This window comes from Lonchura striata, chromosome 2 (assembly GCF_046129695.1).
Source record: "Lonchura striata isolate bLonStr1 chromosome 2, bLonStr1.mat, whole genome shotgun sequence".
Taxonomy (NCBI): domain Eukaryota; kingdom Metazoa; phylum Chordata; class Aves; order Passeriformes; family Estrildidae; genus Lonchura; species Lonchura striata.
This window is the reverse complement of record NC_134604.1, coordinates 35,747,368-35,768,209: the sequence shown is the minus strand read 5'-3', so window position 1 is coordinate 35,768,209 and position 20,842 is coordinate 35,747,368. Positions and strand designations below refer to the sequence as shown.

The 20,842-nt window shown below is 36.2% G+C and overlaps 1 protein-coding gene across 25 annotated transcripts in view; it reads right to left on the bottom strand.

The window, feature by feature from the left end:
• Window positions 1-20,842, bottom strand: part of DLG2 (discs large MAGUK scaffold protein 2) — a 989,662-nt gene that overhangs the window by 290,389 nt on the left and 678,431 nt on the right. For all 25 annotated transcript variants that reach the window (XM_031505123.2, XM_031505124.2, XM_031505125.2 and 22 more), the window contains one exon: window positions 19,026-19,195. In XM_031505123.2, coding sequence (XP_031360983.1) covers window positions 19,026-19,195 — 170 coding nt within the window. The remainder of the gene's footprint in view (window positions 1-19,025; window positions 19,196-20,842) is intronic.

Genomic DNA, 20,842 nt, shown 5'->3' with positions numbered 1-20,842 from the left:
TCTCTGAGCTTGCTTTTCTGCTGGAGGCAGGGGAATGGGAATCGTCTCTTTGGACATAGAGTTCATCAATGTCATCTGAGACCCATAAAAGCCAGAAAAACAGAAGAGTCCAGAATATGGGAAAAAAAAAAAAATCATGTGGCTATTTCAGGTATTTTCTTGCTGAGTTGCTCAGCTGTAGCCTCAGAAGCAAATATAAACAACTTCAACTATTAGTTTCCAACTATGTTTATATTTTGGGAGAAGGGGAAAGGGAAAGGGAAATGTGAGGGAAAATGGGAAGGGGCAGGGGAAGGGGAGGGGGAAGGGGAGGAAAGGAAAGAAAAGAATGGAAGGAAAGAAAGGAAAGACTGGAAAGACTGAAAAGAAAGAAATCCACTCTCAAGAGACAGTACTACACTTCTTGGCTTAAGAAATTATGGGAAATGGAGATTATGATGCAAATGTTAATAAAGCTGCAGTGCCGCTAGTGCATATTTAAAAACAATCATCCTGTAAGTATAGTAGATAAAGCATTGTTTTACATCACCATAATAGTAAAGCTAATCTTTCTATAATCTTTCATAAAGCCTTGAAAACATATCTTGTTAAATTACACTGCTATTTGTAGGAATTTGTAAAGAAGTTTTCTAACAAGCAAATTAAAACAATCACTTATTTTCTATTGTTTTGCAGTCTAATATTTTCCCTAGTATTACATTTTGCTTCCATATATTTATCCCTAAATATACATTCTCCTCAGATGTAGCAGAAAAGAAAGGAAACAACATGTTAGGAAAATACACTTAGAGCCTCATTAGAACTTGTGTTTATTCTATATTTTTACATTTATTCAAATTAATTAGGAATAAAATTCCCAGAAAGCATAGACAACAAGCAGTGGCCTAATTGCATAACAGTAATTCTTAAGAATAATTTACAATTTGACTTGAAAAGATCAGGGAATTTTCCTAATTATTCACAATAATCTGACTTTCAAAGCATTAGTGAGGATTCTAGTTCACTGAAAATCATATTAAACCACACTGTCACAATTTAGCAGTGTAAGTGCAAGAAAAAGAAAATTATTTAATTTTTGACATATTCTGACACACCAAGAATTATAACAAGCAGTTTGATTGTTTTGGAAATAAACACATGATACACCAAGTCTAAACATTTCATGTTAAGACCAGTCAAATTAGGTTTTTAAAAAAGTGAAGATTAGTGTTTTGAAACAGAACAATCCAAGATTTGCCACTTAGGAAGAGGATCAACTGTTTATATCTGAAGTGCCTTTCTCCTCTCACATCTCCACATGCCTACAACTGAACTGAATGAATGGTCACTTCCTTGCATGCAGGAAGCTTTTGGTATAATTTTGGTGCACCCTCAAGGATAAATAATCCTCAGATCCAGAGGCAGTAAAAACTCTATAACAAGAATTTTTGGTCAGGGTAGACATCATCTGGCTGGTTGCCTGGTGACAGGATGATTTATATCTTGCAGGGAATAATGTTAAACACAGCATAAGTGGCCTGTATGGCTGAACGGGATATGAGGGGACTGCTAAAGGCTACCCACTTTTTTCCTCATACTTTTTTTCTACATTACCAGCAATTTTCTTGACAAGAGGTTTTTGGTTTTGTTTTGGGTTTTTTAATCCCATCCTCAGCCTTGCTCTTGCATTCACTTGGGCAAAAATCAACTAGGCTATACAAGACTACAGATGAAGAAGACATCCTAGGAAAGTGTTCAAAGCCAGGTTGGGCTTTCAGCAACCTGGTCTGGTGGAAGATGTTGCTGGCCATGGCGGGGAGGAGGGAATACAATGATTTCTAGGGTTCCTTCCAGTCCAAACCATTCCATGATTTTAAGCAGCCAGTTGTCCTAATTAGCAGCAAAAAAGCCAGGTGGAATGTTGCACAGTGCATTTTTTAAATTGTCATATGCTGACCTAAAAACTCACTAATGCTGAAAGAGAAAACTCTGATGTGCTCCCTGCACTGCCTGCCTTGTGTTAGCCATGAAAATGTTCTAACCAAATGGCAAATTGAAAATGGCATGAAAACCAAACCAAATTAACCTGAATCACAGACCAGGTGCGTATTGACCATCATCCACATAGATGGCAGCAGTAGGAGCTGGCAGATGGGGATGGTGTTGGGTTCACACATCCCCTTTGCTGGCACTACACTTCTGTACCTGGCCCCTCATTATAGATCTGAGACTCCTATGGAGAGCACTGCAAGGTCATCACTGCTGCCCTGCCAACTCAATTTGAAGGATGTGGCAAAAAGGAAATATGCAGGGACAGAAGAAAGTAGCTAAAGTGAGTAGGACAGAACTGGCTGTTTAGGCTAAGAATGCACCTGAAAAACAGTCAATAAAAATATGCCTTTACAGCACAAGTCCTGCTGGGAGGAAAGGGAAAAATAAAACTGGTCTCCTAAGCTTAAGAAAGAGAAAGGGAAGTTAACAATCAAAGGTTTGTAGGGCTCTTGAGAGCTAAGGCAGATATACAGTGGAACAAAAAAGTGTAGTAATAATAATGCTTATTCAGTATTTCTGCAATTTTTTGTTCTGAAAAATACACTGGTATTATGAACCTCTTTCCTGACTAGAGAATCAAATACGAAACCTTTAACACACCTTTTCAAGAGTAGTGTCATGGGTAGTAAACATAATTTGCGCCATTCCTTGTATGCTCGTTTGTACTAGCCCCACCCCCGGCGAGACCGGGTGTATATTGGAAGCTGATTTACAAGCAAGAAGGTACAGCTTGCCAGGAGATGGGCCATGGGGCCATGTCTGGAGAGATACGGGGACCCCAGGTGCTGATCATCGGTGTGAGCGACCAAGATGGATATCATGGAAATCCTCAGACAAATACATGTGAATGCAGTGTTTCCGTAAATTTCATCACGGGATTCAACAACGCCAGACACTGAATTGTTCTCCCTCATCACCAAAAAAGAAAATCTTATTAACATGTGGACTCTGAATAGAAGAAAAGACTGCTGAAATCTTGGCTCCAGGCAGAATTTTCCCTATAAAAACCGCTTGTGCCAGGATGGAGGTGTGTGGGCACAGGAGAAAACCTCTCCTGAGGCTGACTCCTTGTTGCACACCCAGGGCCAATCCCCGGGCTCAGCTCTGTGTTTTTTTTACTGTGGCTGGCTAGATAGAATTTGACCACTAATAAAACTATTTTTATTTTTAATTTGGCTGAATAAATTTTCATTTATAACAGTAGCACAAGGCTTGAGAATGTTGCATTTAACCATCTTCGCATGCACTGTGAGAATGTCTAATCTAGAGTATAATTAAAGCATATAGATTGAAAGAAGGGGGAAATGAAGTTATCTCTATTGTCCCTTTTTTTCCATTTTTTAAGGCAATTAGCCTCATTACCATAAATATGCCCTTACAGCCACATTTAACTGCAACTTCTGTTAAAAATGCCTTTTTCAATAATATGTAACTAATAATCAACCAGCTCTCTAAAGTTTTAATTTTGAAGACAAGTATTTGGAAATGGGATCAGCATGGCAGATGCTGATCTCACTGGTATAAAACCAAGAAAAGTCCCCTTTCCCTGACTGCCTCCTTTCTTCCACAGACAATTAAAAAAAACTTGGGGGACTTTTTTTTTTTTTCCACTTTTCACCCATTGTTCATGCTCTTAAAGTTCACTTGACCTTATTTAATTCTTGATACTACATACATACATGGCTCCTCTGCAGTGCCAAGAGATAAGCAGTTACAGACATCTGGACTGACTGCAGTGATAAGACCCCGATTGTTTTCACATTATATATTAACTTGAGTTCAAATCCTAAAACATGGTTCACTTTCCATGCACAAAATACACCAGCTGTTTCAGGTGTAGGAACCAAATTTATGCTGACAGTCGATCACAGTTTGCCAGTCATTAACAAATAGGACCTATGTCATTTTCTGCACAAATTACTGTAATTACTGACAGCAGAACAAGGTATTTCATCCCCTAATAATGCAAATGAAAATAATTTGCTCCTGTAGATGAGCACATCAAGAGCTGCCTTAAAGTAGTTTTTACTTTTTGATGAGACGTTAGTTTTTTAAGTCTTTGTACTACGTAAATCTGTGCTTTTCCTGCCTTTTTTTTTTTTCTGATATGGATTCATTTTTGATATCTACAGACTTGACACAGGAGAAAATTATTCCAATTCAGGGAGAAATGCTATTTACTTTGTATAACATTAGGTAATATATCTTTAAATGAGTATAGCTGGTTCTTTGCTAAGTTGAACGGCTCTTCGAGACAAAGATTTAATAATTTGTCACCAATAAAATGGAGACAGAAGGAGCAGCCTGTCAGTGTGGGATCTGTTTACAAGCCATGCTTGTTGGGCCAGGCTCATCAGTTTCTTTTAGTTGTCCTCTGTCTGATGAGGGAACTTTAACATTTATCTTCTCATCCCTGTTGTAAAGCTGAGCAGAAATACTTTATTGAAAAGCTCTCTGTCAATTATGTTGAAGCTTGAAAATACAAAATGAAATCAAAGTTCATCTTGCAGCCTCTTATCTCCTTGCAATCAACCTGTAAATAATCAATCTGTCATCCATTCAGTTACTTAAAAATACAGAGATATCAAGGCACAAATATACATGTAATTTTGCTTTTTTATGTAAGGCAAATTATGGAGCTGTGATATTAAAAGTTGAACAGAAAAAATCATACAGAGAAGGAAAATAGATGGTGCTTATTGAATAGAAATAATAAGGCTAGGACAATCTGAAAATGGATTGATGAGTCATTGCACTTTGATTCTTTATGCCTCTCTGAAAGTGTAGTTTGGTCCCTTAGCTCAGTTTGCTGATGATCCTGTCTTGCAGCACTCTAGGAAGCAAAGTGAAGCAAAAGTGATTTATTTTCCAGTGAGAAGCACCCTATACTCTCACAGAGTAAAATAAGTTAAAGTCAGACACTTGTGCCTTTCAAAGAAAGTTAAGGACAGGACCTCTAGTGACAGGCCAGGGAGTAATTGCTTTAAAGTGAAAGAGGGTAGATTTGGATTAGATATTGAGAAGAAACTCTTTACTGTAAGGGTGGTGATGCACAGGTTGCTCAGAGAAGCTGTGGATACCTCACTGCTGGATGATGCCCATCAAGGATGGGGGTGTGCTCAATGGGGGTCTGACAAACTTGGTCTAGTTGAAGATGTCCTTGATCATTGCATTGTCTGGGAGTAGATAACCTTTACAGCTCCCTTCCAACCCAAAATATTCTTTAATCATTGTATAATTCTATGACTTCTCAGAAATTACGTCAAATATTTGCAAAGGGAATTGCATTCTAGCATACCTAACTAGAAAGAGAATGTGAACTCACATTTGAAACAGAATTACAGATTTTTTTTTCAGATTGATCCTAGACCATTAAAGATTTTCTCGTAACTTGTGCGTAGCAGAATTGAAATGCAGAGTATAACTCTTAAAAATATGGTTGTTCAAGCCTGAGAAAACACTACAGATTTTCAGTTAATGAGATATAGCACAACACAAGACCCTGCTGTTAGTCCCTTGAGGGGTTTTAGCTAGGAGGAATATTAACGTGGCCTTTCCATCAGCTATTTCAACTAATAATAAACACTGAACTTTCCTGCAATGCTAAAGCCAGGGTGTAGGTCAGTCTCTGGGAACTATATATGCAGCATTTCCAATGAAAAATGACACTCTGGGGGAAAGAATGAATGTACTAACATCTTGATTTATTCACAGGCCATTTCTGGGCCCCATTTGGAAAATTTAGGCAGCTATTTGGATGAAAAGATTGATACCAGTGAGACTCAACGGAAGTCTACAAAACTGATTTTAACCATAAAGAAACTCAGCTTTGATTGGAGCTGGACAAAACTCTCTATATGAAGTTAAGACATAGCATTAAAAGACTTGGCATAGCCAATAACAAAGGAGTTTTTACCAGCCTCCAAATACTGACACATGCTGTGGAAACACCCTTTGGTGAAGAACCAGCCACTCAGCAGCTCAAATTGTTCCTAAGGAGCATGATCCCAGCTTGAGCAACAGAAAATTTGAAGACAGAGAAATGCAGATTAAGATACCAGATGATATTCATTAATATTTTCCCATGGTACTGAAGTGTTTTCTAAAATGTTTTATCCTTCCTAAAGCAAAACAAGATGGAAATGAAAAATATGAAATTACTGTTGAGGACAGGCAAAGGACATGTTTTTTTTGTCTGGAAGACACCCTCTTCATCTCTGCAGATAGAGGACATAAATAGCACCATGACTACTCTTTGTCTTCAAAGTATAGTGAAATGATAAAATTTTATGAATCTTGGGACAGGAAGAAACTCAAGGATCAATACTCTTGTCAAGCTGAGGCAGAAGCAACTACAGTTGCATAGTGTTTAATAAATGGCTGTCTGGCATACTCAGGTATTTCCCATGCTACAGACCTGATGTCCTCCCTGGTAATCACAATCCTCACTTCTAGTACAAATCTTGTTTATTATTAGTCTATTAAATTTTGTTTCACACCCTCCCTAGGGAGCACAGAGAGCAAACTTGCTCTTCAAAGATTTGCTGGAAGGCAAGATTGCTATCAGGTGCTGATAAACTGCCCCCCACCTCCACTTAGTCTTTGGTATTTCAGATAAATGGCTTCAGATCACTCATTTATTCATTGTAGGACAGGCTTTCTAAATCTCTGATCATTTTTACAGCTTTCCCCTGGAGTCTCTCCAGCTGGCACACACCCTTCTTGAAGTACAGAGCTCAAAGCTTTACCTGTAAAGGATGAAAGGAATGCTCCTATGTCTTTGTAAACCATACCTCAATTTACAAAACCAAATATATGATTTGAATGTTTCATCACAGTAGGATGCGTCAGAGACAAGATGCTATAGCTAACGAAGTTCTAGCTACTCTTCCCCATTATTTTCCTACAGTTTTATGTGAGCACTATTTAGCAAATATGTGGTTATTTCTACTGAAAGCACCTTGCAGTTGACCCTGCTCAATTACATCTTTGCTTTTTCCGACCACTTTCAATGTTGAACCTTCCCAGCACATGGAGTCATCTGAGAAAAATGAGGAAACATTGCAGATGTTCTCTTCTGGCTATCATTACTCTTCAACCTTCTTCTAGATGTTTCTAAAGGGATTCCCTAGTTTTTCAAATATTCTTCTGAGATTCTAAAAATATCCTAATGCTTCACAATCCCTCGGGTCCTCTTGTTCACTTCAATAAGGAAGCATTTTCTGCTTCATCTTTCCAGTTTTTCACTTTACCTTCTCTCCACGGGGGTTCAAGCTCGACCATTGTCAGCACTCAGATTTCATCACATAAATTCTGCTGGTCTGTCAAGACCATCAGGACCTGTGAGTGTGTGAGTATCTAGTTTCTCTAAGTGTTACCAGACCTATTGCTTCTTCCTTTGAGGCTGAGATCTTGTCCCTTTGTTGCTGTTTTTGATCATGATAGCAATCCTATCAGAGACAACTTTTCTGTGAAAACTGATGCCAGTAAAAAAGGTAGGCACTTTTCACATCTTGTCTTCAAAGCACCCGCAATCATAACATCTCTCTGTAACTGCCAAGTACATCTCTAAAATTACAGTCCTGCGTTAAAGAGGGGGTCTGATTTGCTATAGTAGTATTTAAAAATGTAATATAAAAATAACTTTCAGAAATTTTGGCTATGACATTTGATAATAATTTGAGTTTAGAAATTATACACAACTGACCTTCACACTGTGGACAAGATTTACCTCTGGCCTACCATTTACATTGAGTTTATTTTCCAATTACAGTATATAAAATGTAAATGTTCCCACAGTAAATAATTTTACTAAATTATTTGCTGTAATTTTGCTTCCTTATTTCAATTTTCTCTGTTGGAATGAATAATATGTCTTTGTATTAATTTCGTAAGACAAACTACAAATTGTTTTGCATAAGAAACACAACAAACAAAAACCAAAACACAGTTTTGAGAAAGAAAAGTCTATCATGTCCTTATTTGCAAATACCACTTTCCAAAATAAACATGTCAAGCATATCTTGGGGCTATTATTCTTTTAGCTTATGCAATGTATCTTTTACCAGATCCTAAAGAGTTTTTGTGTCATATACCCTTTTTTACATGTCATGAAGCTGCAAGATCTTGCTTTGCAACTGTTTCTTCCTATCAACAGATAATGATAGGACAGTTGTTTTGTTTTTTTTTTTTTCCTAAATAATCCAAGAGCTACTTTGTTATTAATTCATATAAGCTACTACTCAAAATTCAGAAGCCAACATCCCAGCTAATGAACACAGAGCTTTATGCTCTTGGAATATTTTGGATATATACTCCCTAGTACTTATGGTTTCATGGAGATTTCCTACACAGATATAATTTGCTTTTTCAAGCTTTCAGAGTTGCATTTTTCTCCAAAATTAGCCACTAAAGATATAACCAATAAGCTATCTCCTTGCCTTTCTCATTCAACAACAGCCAAAATCTGCACTGGAAGAGGTCACAGTAATATTTTTTATCTATAAGCACATCGAAAGCTTAATGTTGATAAAAATTTATCAACTTGCAATTGGGCCAAGTAGCAGAATTTCTGAATGAAAAAGTCTTAAATGAGTCTCTGCAAGGTAAGAAGAACAAGTGATACTCTCATAAATCAATGGCTTTACTGCCAACTCAAAAGAAGAATTGAAGAACAGCTGTCTACATGTTAGGGAGCACAAAACTTTGACACAGCAAGGCTCTGTTTCTGTAAGAATGTCACCATGCAACAGAGGACCTTCAGTGCATGCAAAATTCAGCTGCCCTTTGTACACATCACTGATGTGATACAGGCAGGACCAGAACGTTTTTGCACTGCACTTCCAGAGCCTGGACTTCCTGGTCTCTTATCTTATGACAGCCCAATGATCTTCTGCACGGACAGTGTGTTCCATGGCAAACAGCAAAGGGTCTTACCCCTGAACTCCAAAAAAATTGCTGTGATTTCTAGGAATTCTAACATCATGTTTAGAGACACAAAACAAACAAACAAACACCCCCTAACTGATGAAGGAAAAGCAGTTCTTCAAAGCCGCTGGACAAATGTTCTAAAATAATAAATGGTAAGTCAAAGATAAAATACTATAAGGAAATTTTTATTCGGCTAATGTACTATTTATTTTGTTTTAATGAAGGATAACTGAAATTTCATCTAGAATTTTGAATACTCAAAGCAAAATGAGGATGACAGACCTGCAGAAAGGACTAAGAAATAGCCAGATGAACAACTATTGCAATTAATCACTTTGATGTTTGACTTCTAAGATAGTTATTACCTTCAGATGCTCAAAGATGTCTTAATGTAACTCCTTCATTTTTTTTTCCAACTAGTGCAACAAAAGAATAATATTGACAACCTAAAATAATTTTAAAATAGGCTGCAGTGTGATATTTTATTTACCACATCACTTGAATATCTAAAGCTGCAGTCAGCTTTGTCTCTCCACCATCATTAGAATCTGTAAGGCCTTTCTTAGAAGACTTAAAATACTGTCTGCCCATGCTTACGATTACAGGGCAAAAAGACACAAGAAAAATGAAAAGACAAAAATTAAGAGCTACAGCTCCTCATGCTATAAAAATTTAATTAAATACCATTTATTCTTTCAAAGGCTCTCTTCATGGCAATGTAGCATTTTGCTGATGTGTGTTGTCTTCCAGACAGCCAGTCTTGAGAAAGATCTGGACATATAAAAACTATCAAGAAGACAGATCTTGCTACATAGATAATTAACTGAACAATAAAGGATGAAAACACTGTTCTGTAGCTTCACGTGACTAATTTGCACATTAGGCTTTATATTCAAAAAATGATTAAGGTCTCCAAAGAAGGAAACAGAAGTATTTTCAGACTACCCAGGTGAAAGACATTGTGTCAATGAACACATTCCACACAGCAGATTAATACCCTTCTTCTGTTGCATCAGAATGTCAATCAGGCTCCAGCAATAGTTGTCATATAACTGTTTAAAAATTATTATTAAAGTGGTGAAAGATCAAGCATAACAATAATTCTCTAAAATTGACCTGAAGAATTTAAAACAAGGATCAGATAGGTATAGGAAAAAGGCCAAGAAACTGCTATTGCCTAGGAAATTCTCACTACTCCATTAAGAAACAAGAAAAATTATGTTGGCCTCCTGTCTACAGGAAGGCTTTTTTCCACACTCAGGCAAGTAGTTTAGCAAATAATGCCACACTGTCCTTCCCTATATTTTGATATATCATGTATCTGGAAATACTGATGAGACATTTAACACTTGTTACACTGTCTGCTGCACCTCCTGTCCTCCTGATGAAAATAGCAATGGCAAATGTAATGAAAGGGATCTTCTCTAGCTTCCCTTTTAACTCTTACACAGTACTCTAGAATAGGAAGGAATTATGAAACTATTTTCCGACCCAGAAATTTACAACCCAGAGGAAAAAAGGAGTACAAAGGCATTCTATAATGACAAAATTATGAGACTTACTGTATATTACATTTAGTCAGGAGAAAACTTTAGAATTGAAAAAGAAGCTGGCCAAGATCCATGGGGAATTTTCCTCATATTTAGCACAGACAAAAAAAAAAAAAAAAGAAAAAAAAAAGAAAAAAAAAAAAGAAAAAAAAAGGCTCTTAAGTCTTTGGGATTTTTAAAAATTGCCGACAGTAAAAGGACACAGTGTCAAGTAGAATCCCAAAGCAGACACATCACAGTTTTTCATACAAGCCCGAGACAAAAGATGTTGCAAGAAACTTTTCGGCAGCGCGCTGGAGATCATTATGTAACTGGGAAATCCATTTAGAAAGCAAGTTCCTTTGAAACCTTTCCACAAGGACAGGATAAACCAAGTACAGAATTTTTAAATGATCTGCTTTACTGTCACCCAGAAGGACACCATATGAACCAAAGCTGGAGTTACATCCATCACTTACCCAACAGCTGAGCACAGAAATTAATAAGACCTGTCCCTAAAGGAAGCAAAGCCCAAAACCCCAAGCCCAACATCTTCCTTCTCTCACATTTTCAGAAAAAAGTTTAGAGTTAAACCTGTGAAGGTGACAATGACAGTATCAGGGGAATCTTGTAAGTCATGCTAACAGCTCTTGATTTGCAGCAAAAGCCTCAGAAGTAACTTTGACCACAGCAAAAAGGCCAACACCTCATGAAAATGATAAAAAATAATGTTACACTGGAACACCACACTCTTTGATGTATCTACTCAAAGCTGATGAAATCTTGGCAACTGGATAATAATACAGAATTCCTACCTAATTCAGAAAGGACAAGCACAGAAAATTCTGTCAATTGCTATGTCAATGATCTGCTTAGCTAAAATGATGGTTGGATTTGGTCTGATGTGACACAGATTCATAGCATCATCTTCTGCCATTTAACTGCAAGTGCAATGAAAAAGATGATGGATTTATTTTCTTTCTCCACTGAAAACAAAAAGCAACCAACCAAAGCTTATTTCTCTTGAAACAAAATCTCCAGTTTGTTGGCAGCCAAGTCTACCTGCACATCTATCTTTCCCTGAGCTGCTGCTTTTGCTCTATTGCACAGTTCATTAAGATGAAATGTGTTCTGCTGGAGCTGCCTCATCAGTAAGTATTGCTGAAGCAATTTAGTAATGATCTTAATGCACAGTGCTGAATTTTTATAGCCGTCTCAATTGGCTATTAAAATACAGCACTGCACTTTGAAATTGCTACTGCACCACTTCAGAAATAGTTAGCATGATGGAGCTGCAAAAAGCAATGTTCGTATCAGTGGAAACCTTACTCTTTGTGAATGATTTCCGGAAATTTTTACTTAAAATTCACAATGAGATTATGATGTTCATTTTACATATGAACACAAGATCCTTCAGACCTGCTTGGAGAGTTCTTAAGAGCTTAATGGTTTCAAGGGAAAAACAGACAAAATACATGCATATTATATTGCTGCACAGTCTTCCCAGACATGTTGTTTATTTCTTTACTGCTAATGGAAAATGACAGTAAAATAGAAAAGGGGAAAATCATAGTTATCATGAAAATACAAAAGACTTCAAGCACATAATATCCTACAGCTCACAGGAGAGCTCCAGTTTTACGGGAGACAACCAGCCAGAAGGAGGGATTTTGAATTCCCTTTGAAATTATCCTTTTTGATTGGGAAAATAATTTTTTTAATGACTGACTACTAATCTCCAAAGATGGTTAAATTAAGATTCCACCACTTCCTGCCATTAAACTGCATTTTAAACAAAAAACATAACAGATTTATCTTCTTTCTCCACTAAAGACAAAAAAGAAGAAGCCTGAGAAACTAGAACCAAAATGCCATTCAAATAATAACTATTACTTTGTGAAATTGTATACAAGGACTTCTTTTCCCCAGGAATGTAAGGAACCACTTCACAGAATCAATGTGGGATTTTTAAAGAAAAAATTCATATATGGTAACTTGCACAAATGAGATGGCAAGTCTTTACTGACCCGACAGATAATATATTTGGTATTTTATTTATACCATGAAGAAGAATATGATAATAGCATCACTTAAATTAAATAACATCATCCTCAGTCTGTGAAATACAAAGGTGTAGATATAACCTACCACTTTTAACCACATTAGGCACTGGCAACAAAAATGTGTTAAAATATGGTTGGAAAACAGCAGAAGCTTCTACAGCACTTTTGTCATGGTGCTTTCTAATTTTATGATTTTTCAAGAGAATAGAATTTTCACGTGCTAAATGATCAGATATTCTTACATTAGACAATCCTAGACTGCAGGGAAGCTGTGCTTTTTAGTGATGTTAACTTCCAAATGATGGTTCGATCCACTATCTTAAAACTAGAAAAATATGTACCAGTGTTTTATGGAGCACTTTCTGCTAACTGGAGGAAATACGAGTTCCTTCAAGCAAAGACATTTCGCAATAAAAAGGTATTTTAGTTTCAATTATGGTGGTTTTCTATTTATACCTGAAATAAGTGATACTTCAGGTTACAGTAATATTAAGTGAAGCACTTAAATTAGAGTTGGAAACCAAAACAGTTTGTTAAATCCTTGAGACTTGAGAAAGTTTGCCTGCTTCCTCATTTTTATATGGTTGTGTCTTTTAAGTTGCTTCATTTTCCTCTGTTTTAGATAAGGATTCACAGAGCACAGAAGAAGAACATTGAAAACCAGAATAAATTCACAGCTGATAGAATCATAAGACCGAAATTCTTCAAAGACCATAAAAAAAGGTTCTGTATAAAATGTGAAAAAATGATTTTGTTGAAAACACTTTGGACCTTACAAAACATTATTTTTTAATTAAGAGAATATCTGCCTAACTTGCCATAAAACCTCCTATTCCCACATGCTAAAGTTTGCTATGGCATATTTAGTGTCTCTTAAATTAGAGAAAAAAGATCATTAAAGTAGTAGAAGTGATAGCTGTAATAAAAAAAGAATAATAAAAAAAATGTACTCTCATCAGTCTGAAGCAAGCACTTGCAATCAGTTATCAAACAGCAAGATCTGAGAGCTCTCACAGTTCTCTGAAATTGGGAAATAAATAACTGGGGTTCTTTGTTTGCAAAAAGCACCTTCTTTCATTTTAAGTGCTGCAGCTATTACCTGAGATAAAAAGGTAGCTTTTGACTTTGCTTTGCTAGATAAAAGTCAGAAGTTTATTCCTTTCCTTACTGAAAGCAGCACTTTTAATTTTTTTAAAATTAACCCTCTATTCTGCTATTCTGAATTGAACAGCTTTTTTTTTTTTTTTTTTTAATTTTAGCAGACTTTTTGTAACACACATCATTGAAGTGTACTTTTGTGACTACATTTGTCACAGCAAGCTAGAATACTATCTGTGCAACAGAACACAAAAGACATTTCCAATAAAGCCATCAATCCAAATTAAAATACGTCTATTCTCATGAAAAAAAGAAGCATGAACCTCTAGGAAACTATGGACAGTAATGGACTAGAGGACAATTCAGTAACAATCCAAAATAAATCTACAGTGAAATCATACCTTATATTGATGGTGAGAAATCTCTGCATCATCTCAAGAAAATCTCATAACTTACAAGAGAGTTAAAAATGCACAAATTAAACCATACTGATTATTTTCTTAGTATAGTAAGAAAGCTTCATTGCCGTCCACTGACTTTACTCAATGACATCAAGAATAAAACAAATAGTTACGGGAAAAGAAAATCTACCATGTGCCACAGAGTGGCTTGAGTCCAGCACAGAGCACAATGAAATGGGAACTCTGGAACTGGTTATGCCCAATGACGTAGTCTAACATTTAGACAGATATACTTAACTCTCAAAATAAATGAGCATTATGACCTTTGTATTAACCCTATTTTATTTTTGCATATTTTATTGAGACGTCTGGTTTAGGAACTTTGTCTTTGCTGATTAAAAAATTTAAGATAAGGATAGCCATCCAGAGGGAGATACAGAATAGGGCTGAACAGTGCTTAAGAGATACATAAATTTTTAATCTGAAGCCCCAAAATATAATCACACTCCAAATGATTAAAAGAAAAGTTTTGATATGGCCCTAATTCTGAGAGTTAAAAGAGTAGAGAATTAAGTGACTCTATATATCTTTCAGTGCCCAAAGCTGTGTGAGGTGGACCTCATAAAAATGTGTCACTGGTTGAATTCATCAGGAATGACCAAAAACTATGCTTTTAGAAAACAAAAAGTGAGAGAACTGCTGGTGTGTTAAGAGCCTTTCATCAAAAATATCATGAATAGAAGGCAGCTCCAGTCATCGTGGCAAGATCCTGACACAGCTCAAACACTGTAATGATAGGCACTATTATCATGAAGGGTGTAGGAAAGTAATCCTGTTTCTCTGTGAATTTATACTCAAGTCACCAGCATATCCAGATAGCAAAATTAGCTGTACTTTATGTTGTTCCTTTTTTTGGGTGTTTTTCAGTCTGACATTTTTCTTCTGAAATTTCCTGGTACTCAGCTGTTCTGCTTCACATACCCTGAACTTCATTTCTGCAGTTCTGATGTCTTTTAAGACAACACATTTCCCACAGAAGTGAGGTCAAAAGTGTATTAGCTGATCCGAGAATGCTGTAGTTACAAGAATCCTTATTTTCTGCCCATTTTTTTTTTTCCCTTCTGGTACATTATATCAGAGCTTAAATTATCAACTAGGTAGGCAAATAATTTGATAATATTTTACATGACCTCTGTGTTTACCCAAGTTTCTGACTGCTATAAAATTTCTACAATATTAGAAATACATTTTTCTGCTGATCATTTAAAAAATGAAAGAAAAATGTATCAGGTTTAATTTCCGTCACTTGTGCATGAGCATACTAATTGTGCATCATCATACTACTGAATGCTTATGGGTTTAGTAAAAGTATATTTGGATTGTGATAAGACAGCATGAAAATCTTGAGGTCAGTGGAACTACTTTGGTTTAAAATCCTTCAGTTAAATGCAATGAAATGGGACTGAGCACTGGAACCCGTAACAGTGACTGAAGTTCACAACTCACTGCCCATACAAAGTTCTTGGCAGGGTCTTACAGGAAGCTAATGCATGAGTTATATTACAAAGCTAAACAGCACCATTAAACTGCTTTTCTTTGAATGCCTGCATTTTGCTCCCCAGGAACAAACATTGCAGCATTTGCAATCCCTTGCAAATCCATTGCAAATCCAAGCATTGCAATCCATTCTCATTACTGCTAGTCTTGTTTCAATACAGAGCAAGAAAAGAATATTACTTAATGACAGGATTTTCAGTAGTGTCTAAATCCTAGTGATTTAAATAAGAAAGCTGCAAGCATATCTTTCCTCTGTTACAGCTGTCAGCCACTGTAGAGATGCTGGCTGCTAAAATCGGCTGTGCCCTGGGAGTGACTGAAACAAAACATCTACTGCTGGCCACTCAATCCTTGGTAAAGCCATACAGTGAATTGCATACCTGCCTGGAGAGACATGTAAGAGGCATACAAAAGGCAATCTCCCAAGCACATGAAAGAGAGGAAGAGCCTGCAAGGATGACAGTTAGCAATTACCTTCAAAACACAGACTGTGGCTATCTGCCAATATTTGCCATCAGGTGTGTCAAAGTGATAATCAGATTTAAATGCCTACACAGCTGAATCTCTCTTTGAACCCTTGATTTTCATATTACACAAATCATTTGTGTCTTTGTTTACCTCTTCTCCTCCCAAAAATAAAACTAAAATGTTACAGGTTTAGCACATATGACACTAGGAGAACCTTTCTGTAAAGTGACAGGAACAACTGCATGGGGATCTGCATTCAGAAGGGACCCCCTGGCAGCACAAGACCATGCCCTTCCCTCTGCCACACACTCAAAGCCATCTCCAGACAATGCTTATTCAATATCTGATGTTTAAAATACATTCACCAAATTAATCAATGTCTTCTATACGGTGGTTATTAGCTACAAAAATTAACCTCTATGGACTAATAACTTGTAAAAGCCCTCATCCTGAATATCTCAGATGAAATTAAAAGGACCTCTACATATAAAGCCTTGCAAATTTTCTTCTTTACCAACTTCAAGTGCCAAAAGATATAATCTACTACACATGGGCAAGTTAGGGATCTCTGAGTTTACCTGGTATTAGGGCTGCCAAGACTTGCTTTCATGTGGTAAATTCTCAGGGCAGTAAGGAATGAACTCAGTAAATGCTGGGTTATATACTGACAGAGACAGTCAGGAAAAGAACTGAAAATATATTTGCTACTCCAAATTAGGTAGAGAACAACTCTCTTGTCTAAAAAACAGATTTACTTTCATTATTAATTTTGTGGGTAGGAAAGAAGGAATGGTGTGGAAGCTACCATCCTGGTTTTCAGATCCTGCTCTGGACACCAAAGCATACCAATTTCACTCTGAGAAATAAGAAGCACTGTTTATATAAATACTAAGTGGTTCTTGCATTACATAGTAATGGTGTGAAAGACCAGTTCGCAGACAAATCACCTGAAATATGAGGAGATAAGCATCACAGGTGTGACTAACACCAAGAGTCAGGGTTGGGTTTTATTCTCAACTTCTGCTAAGAGCTTGATGCCTCACAAGAGATAATTTTTTCATGGAAGATTTCAAATTAAAAAAAAAAAAAAAAAAAAAAAAAAAAAAAAAAAAAAAAGGAAAAATGCTCCAGATATTAAAAATAGTATTAGTAAGGTTTTCATCCCAACTATAAATTATTTATTTTCTTCATTTTGCTTTTTTATCTGTAGAATACAGAAAGCCTAACAGAGCAGGCTTCCTTGCTGCCTGAATTGTGAAGGCAAAACCCCTGGCTCTTGCAGAAAATTAGCCCATCAAATTATTTTTTATCCATGTTTCCACCTGACTATAAAAGTGAAAATACAAAAAAAATGTTCAGCTTAACAATAAAATTAATTATTTATAGCACTTCTCTGTAGTCAAGTTCATATAAGAATACAGATACGAAATCGTACTTTCAGCAAGAAGCAACAAAAATTCTTTAGCTTGCCCTAAAAAGGTACTCTTTTGGTATCCTTTCTGTTTTATGAAAATAATTGCAAAAACAAATAGTTATGGATATACACTCAAAACAAACACGATGCAAACCCATTATTAGATAATGATTGCCTCTCTTGTCCGTTTTCACAATGTAGTGAAAATTTGGTCATGGTGAATAGCTTTTACTGCTTCATCACAACCAGAAAGGACAAGTTAATTTTAGTTTCTTTAGCCTTAGGTCTCTCAAAATGACTATCACATCACACACTTAGTTTAATTCCAAATCTTTAAAAACACTGCCTGCACTTCTACTCTGAATTCACATACATACAAAATACCGTTAGAAATGCTTTTCTGTTAGAAAAACAATCCAGCATTGTAATTGACCACAAGAATCCAGACTTTCAGGGATTTACCATCAGATGCATGTTTAAATATATCTTACTCTTTTCCAAGAGCAGAGTATAAAGAATACACTGCAGTGTAAAAGAGTGCACTATTTTTAGTGTTGCACTATCTTTTTTGAGTATTAGAGGTCAATCTCAACAATTTGTCTCAATACATTAAACATACTCCACTATTAAAAAACCCTATATGGAAGCATACTATAATATTCACATGATGGGATATGTAAGGTAGAACACTGAAAAAGCTGCAGATTATCACTATAGATAAAATAGAGAGATTAAGCTCATGTGCACTACACATACATGCAAATGTCTTCATTTCATTATATATATATATATCTATATATATATATATTTATCAAAGACCTGCTTATAAAATAGCTATTATGGATCAAAAAAATTAACTGTTGTTCATTCTATTCACATGTACTGTAAAAACAAGCATTTTCTTTGTCCAGAAATTAGCTATGAAGAAAAATGCTTCTAGAAAGGAATTGGGTATTTTGTTTTGTAACCAGAAAGTTCTGCTGGAAGTGACAAAGCTCATTTAGACTAGTGAAGGTTTTGCGCTAGATTTCCACATAATTTTGTTGAAGAATAAAATAAAATTCATCTATGGGTCTGGGAAAGTTGATACTCTTGCCTTCATGTTGTAAAGATAATTAGAAAAAACCATAACGAAAGTAGAGAGGGCAAGCTGGATAATCAAAATGCCTTCAGAAAAGAGGAAGAATTCAGAAACTCCACATTCAACTTCACCTTAAATCAAAGTCAAAGGTCTGAGTAGAGGAACTTTAGAGGTACTATATATGCTGCCACATAGTATCTGTGTGTGTGTTTAGAAGGTAATGAGACATCTTTGCAGTAAACATCGAATTAAGCAAATTCCTTGAACTCCTTTTTATTTCAGGAGGAGATGTAACCATGAATTCAACTTCTACCAGCCTAAATGAACTACATTTCAGTATTTGACAGGTCAACTCAACTGGTCAGTAAATGAACAAAGTCAGATGCCATTTAAACTACAAGAGAGGTTAAACACCAAGTTTAAAATGAATGTCTTTTTAATTTTCTTATCTACCTTTCGGTCCTTTGAACAACTTGATCTCTACGACGGTCTCCAGTATAGGTCTCCTCCGCCGGACGTACAACCGCACTATGGAACCAGCCTCCTTCAGGGCCTCCACGGCTTTGCTGTGTGAGACTTCCGACACGTCAACCTCGTTCACTCGCAAGATGCAATCGTTGACCCTACAAGAAAAAAGAACCATAGGTACTAAATGCTTCAGCAGTTACTTTGGATGAAACAAAGTTTTGTCAGCAGTGCTGTGAAATGAAGATGACTTCACTGGGAATCCCAGAATCACAGAATACGACGAGCTGGAAGAGACCCACAAGGATCATCAAGTCCATGTCTGCCAGATTACAGACTTAATGCCATATACTTCACAAGCACTGAGACAGAGCACTCAGTCCTTCCAAAAGACACACCGGATTCAAACTTGAGTCTACCCAATTGCTCACACCTACCATCCTCCTTCATAAACTGGGATTACATGCACTATAGTGATAGAAATAAGTAATAACTTGTCTTTACAGATTTCATTTAAACAGTTTTGACTAAACAATATAATTGCTTCAAAACAGTGATGTTGCATTCTATTACTATGGACCATAGTAAGGACAACTACAAATCTCATAGTGTGATACAAAAGCTGCCACAGTGAAAATGCTGTCCTACAAAAAGCAGACAATTTAAAAGAGAATGCTTGATGCTAAATAATTTACTCGAGTTAAATTCTTTGTTTTCAACACTGACTCTAGGCTACAAGATCTGCTGTATGGTAATCACATTTTCTTTTTTATTAGAATACTATTAAATTTCCCTCATGTTCTTACTTTGAGCATTTACTACAGTATCTGAGAACAGACAGACAATCATCCTCAATGTCCTGGTTAGATGGAGCTGCATTCTCCTCATCTGACAGATTTGTCCTAGTTGGACAGGAAATCTACAACTTAAGAGCAGTAAAAATCTATCTCCAAAGCAGCATGCTAATGACTTAACTACTGGGCCATCCTTTCTTTGCAAATGAGGACAAGTGAAAAGAGCAAATTCCAAAGAACTAGATTAACTGAGACACTACTGCTCTTTTGCAATACATTTGTTGTGAGATGCCTCTAAGTATTTTGGGTACAATAGAAAAAGGCATATTGTAAATGAATGTCTTCTGCATGTCTGAAAGGATAATCAGTGAAATAAGTGTGGGTTGCTAAAAATATTCCCAGTTCTGCTATGTTTCTATACATAACAATCAACTATTAAATGTGACTCTTTATAGCAAAAGAACACTTGATCTGGATATTGATTAGGAATCTTAGCACATGGAAGGAGAATGAAACTTTACCTAAGTTTACCAGAATTCTGAGAATTTATGCTGGTTTTTGTCATGTTCTTGTCCTGCTGCTTTTGTTTAAAACAAACTCAAATCAAAACGACAAAAAGAACAGTTATTTGAAACTGATAAAACTTGAAAAGGACACAAAACACATGCTTCACTTCTGAGCAAAAGTACTGTAGCACAAAGTTTCTAGATATCATTCAAAGGTCGGGTTTGGTGGTTTGCTCTAATGCTGGAAATTTCCATGGCTGGGAGTGGCTTTAAGCAACCTGGTCTAATGGAAAGTGTCACTGGCCAATCTTTACAGTCCCTTCTAACCCAAAACAAATTGTGCTACTATGATTCTATTCCTTTCCACACCTGTAGGCTCTTTTCTCCCTCATAAGGAAGTTAATTTTTCATTTTTTAATAAATAAATACAATACTCAAGAACATGTATGCACATGCTGCAAGAAAATAAACCTAAAAGGATAATAGCAAAAATGCCAGTAAACCC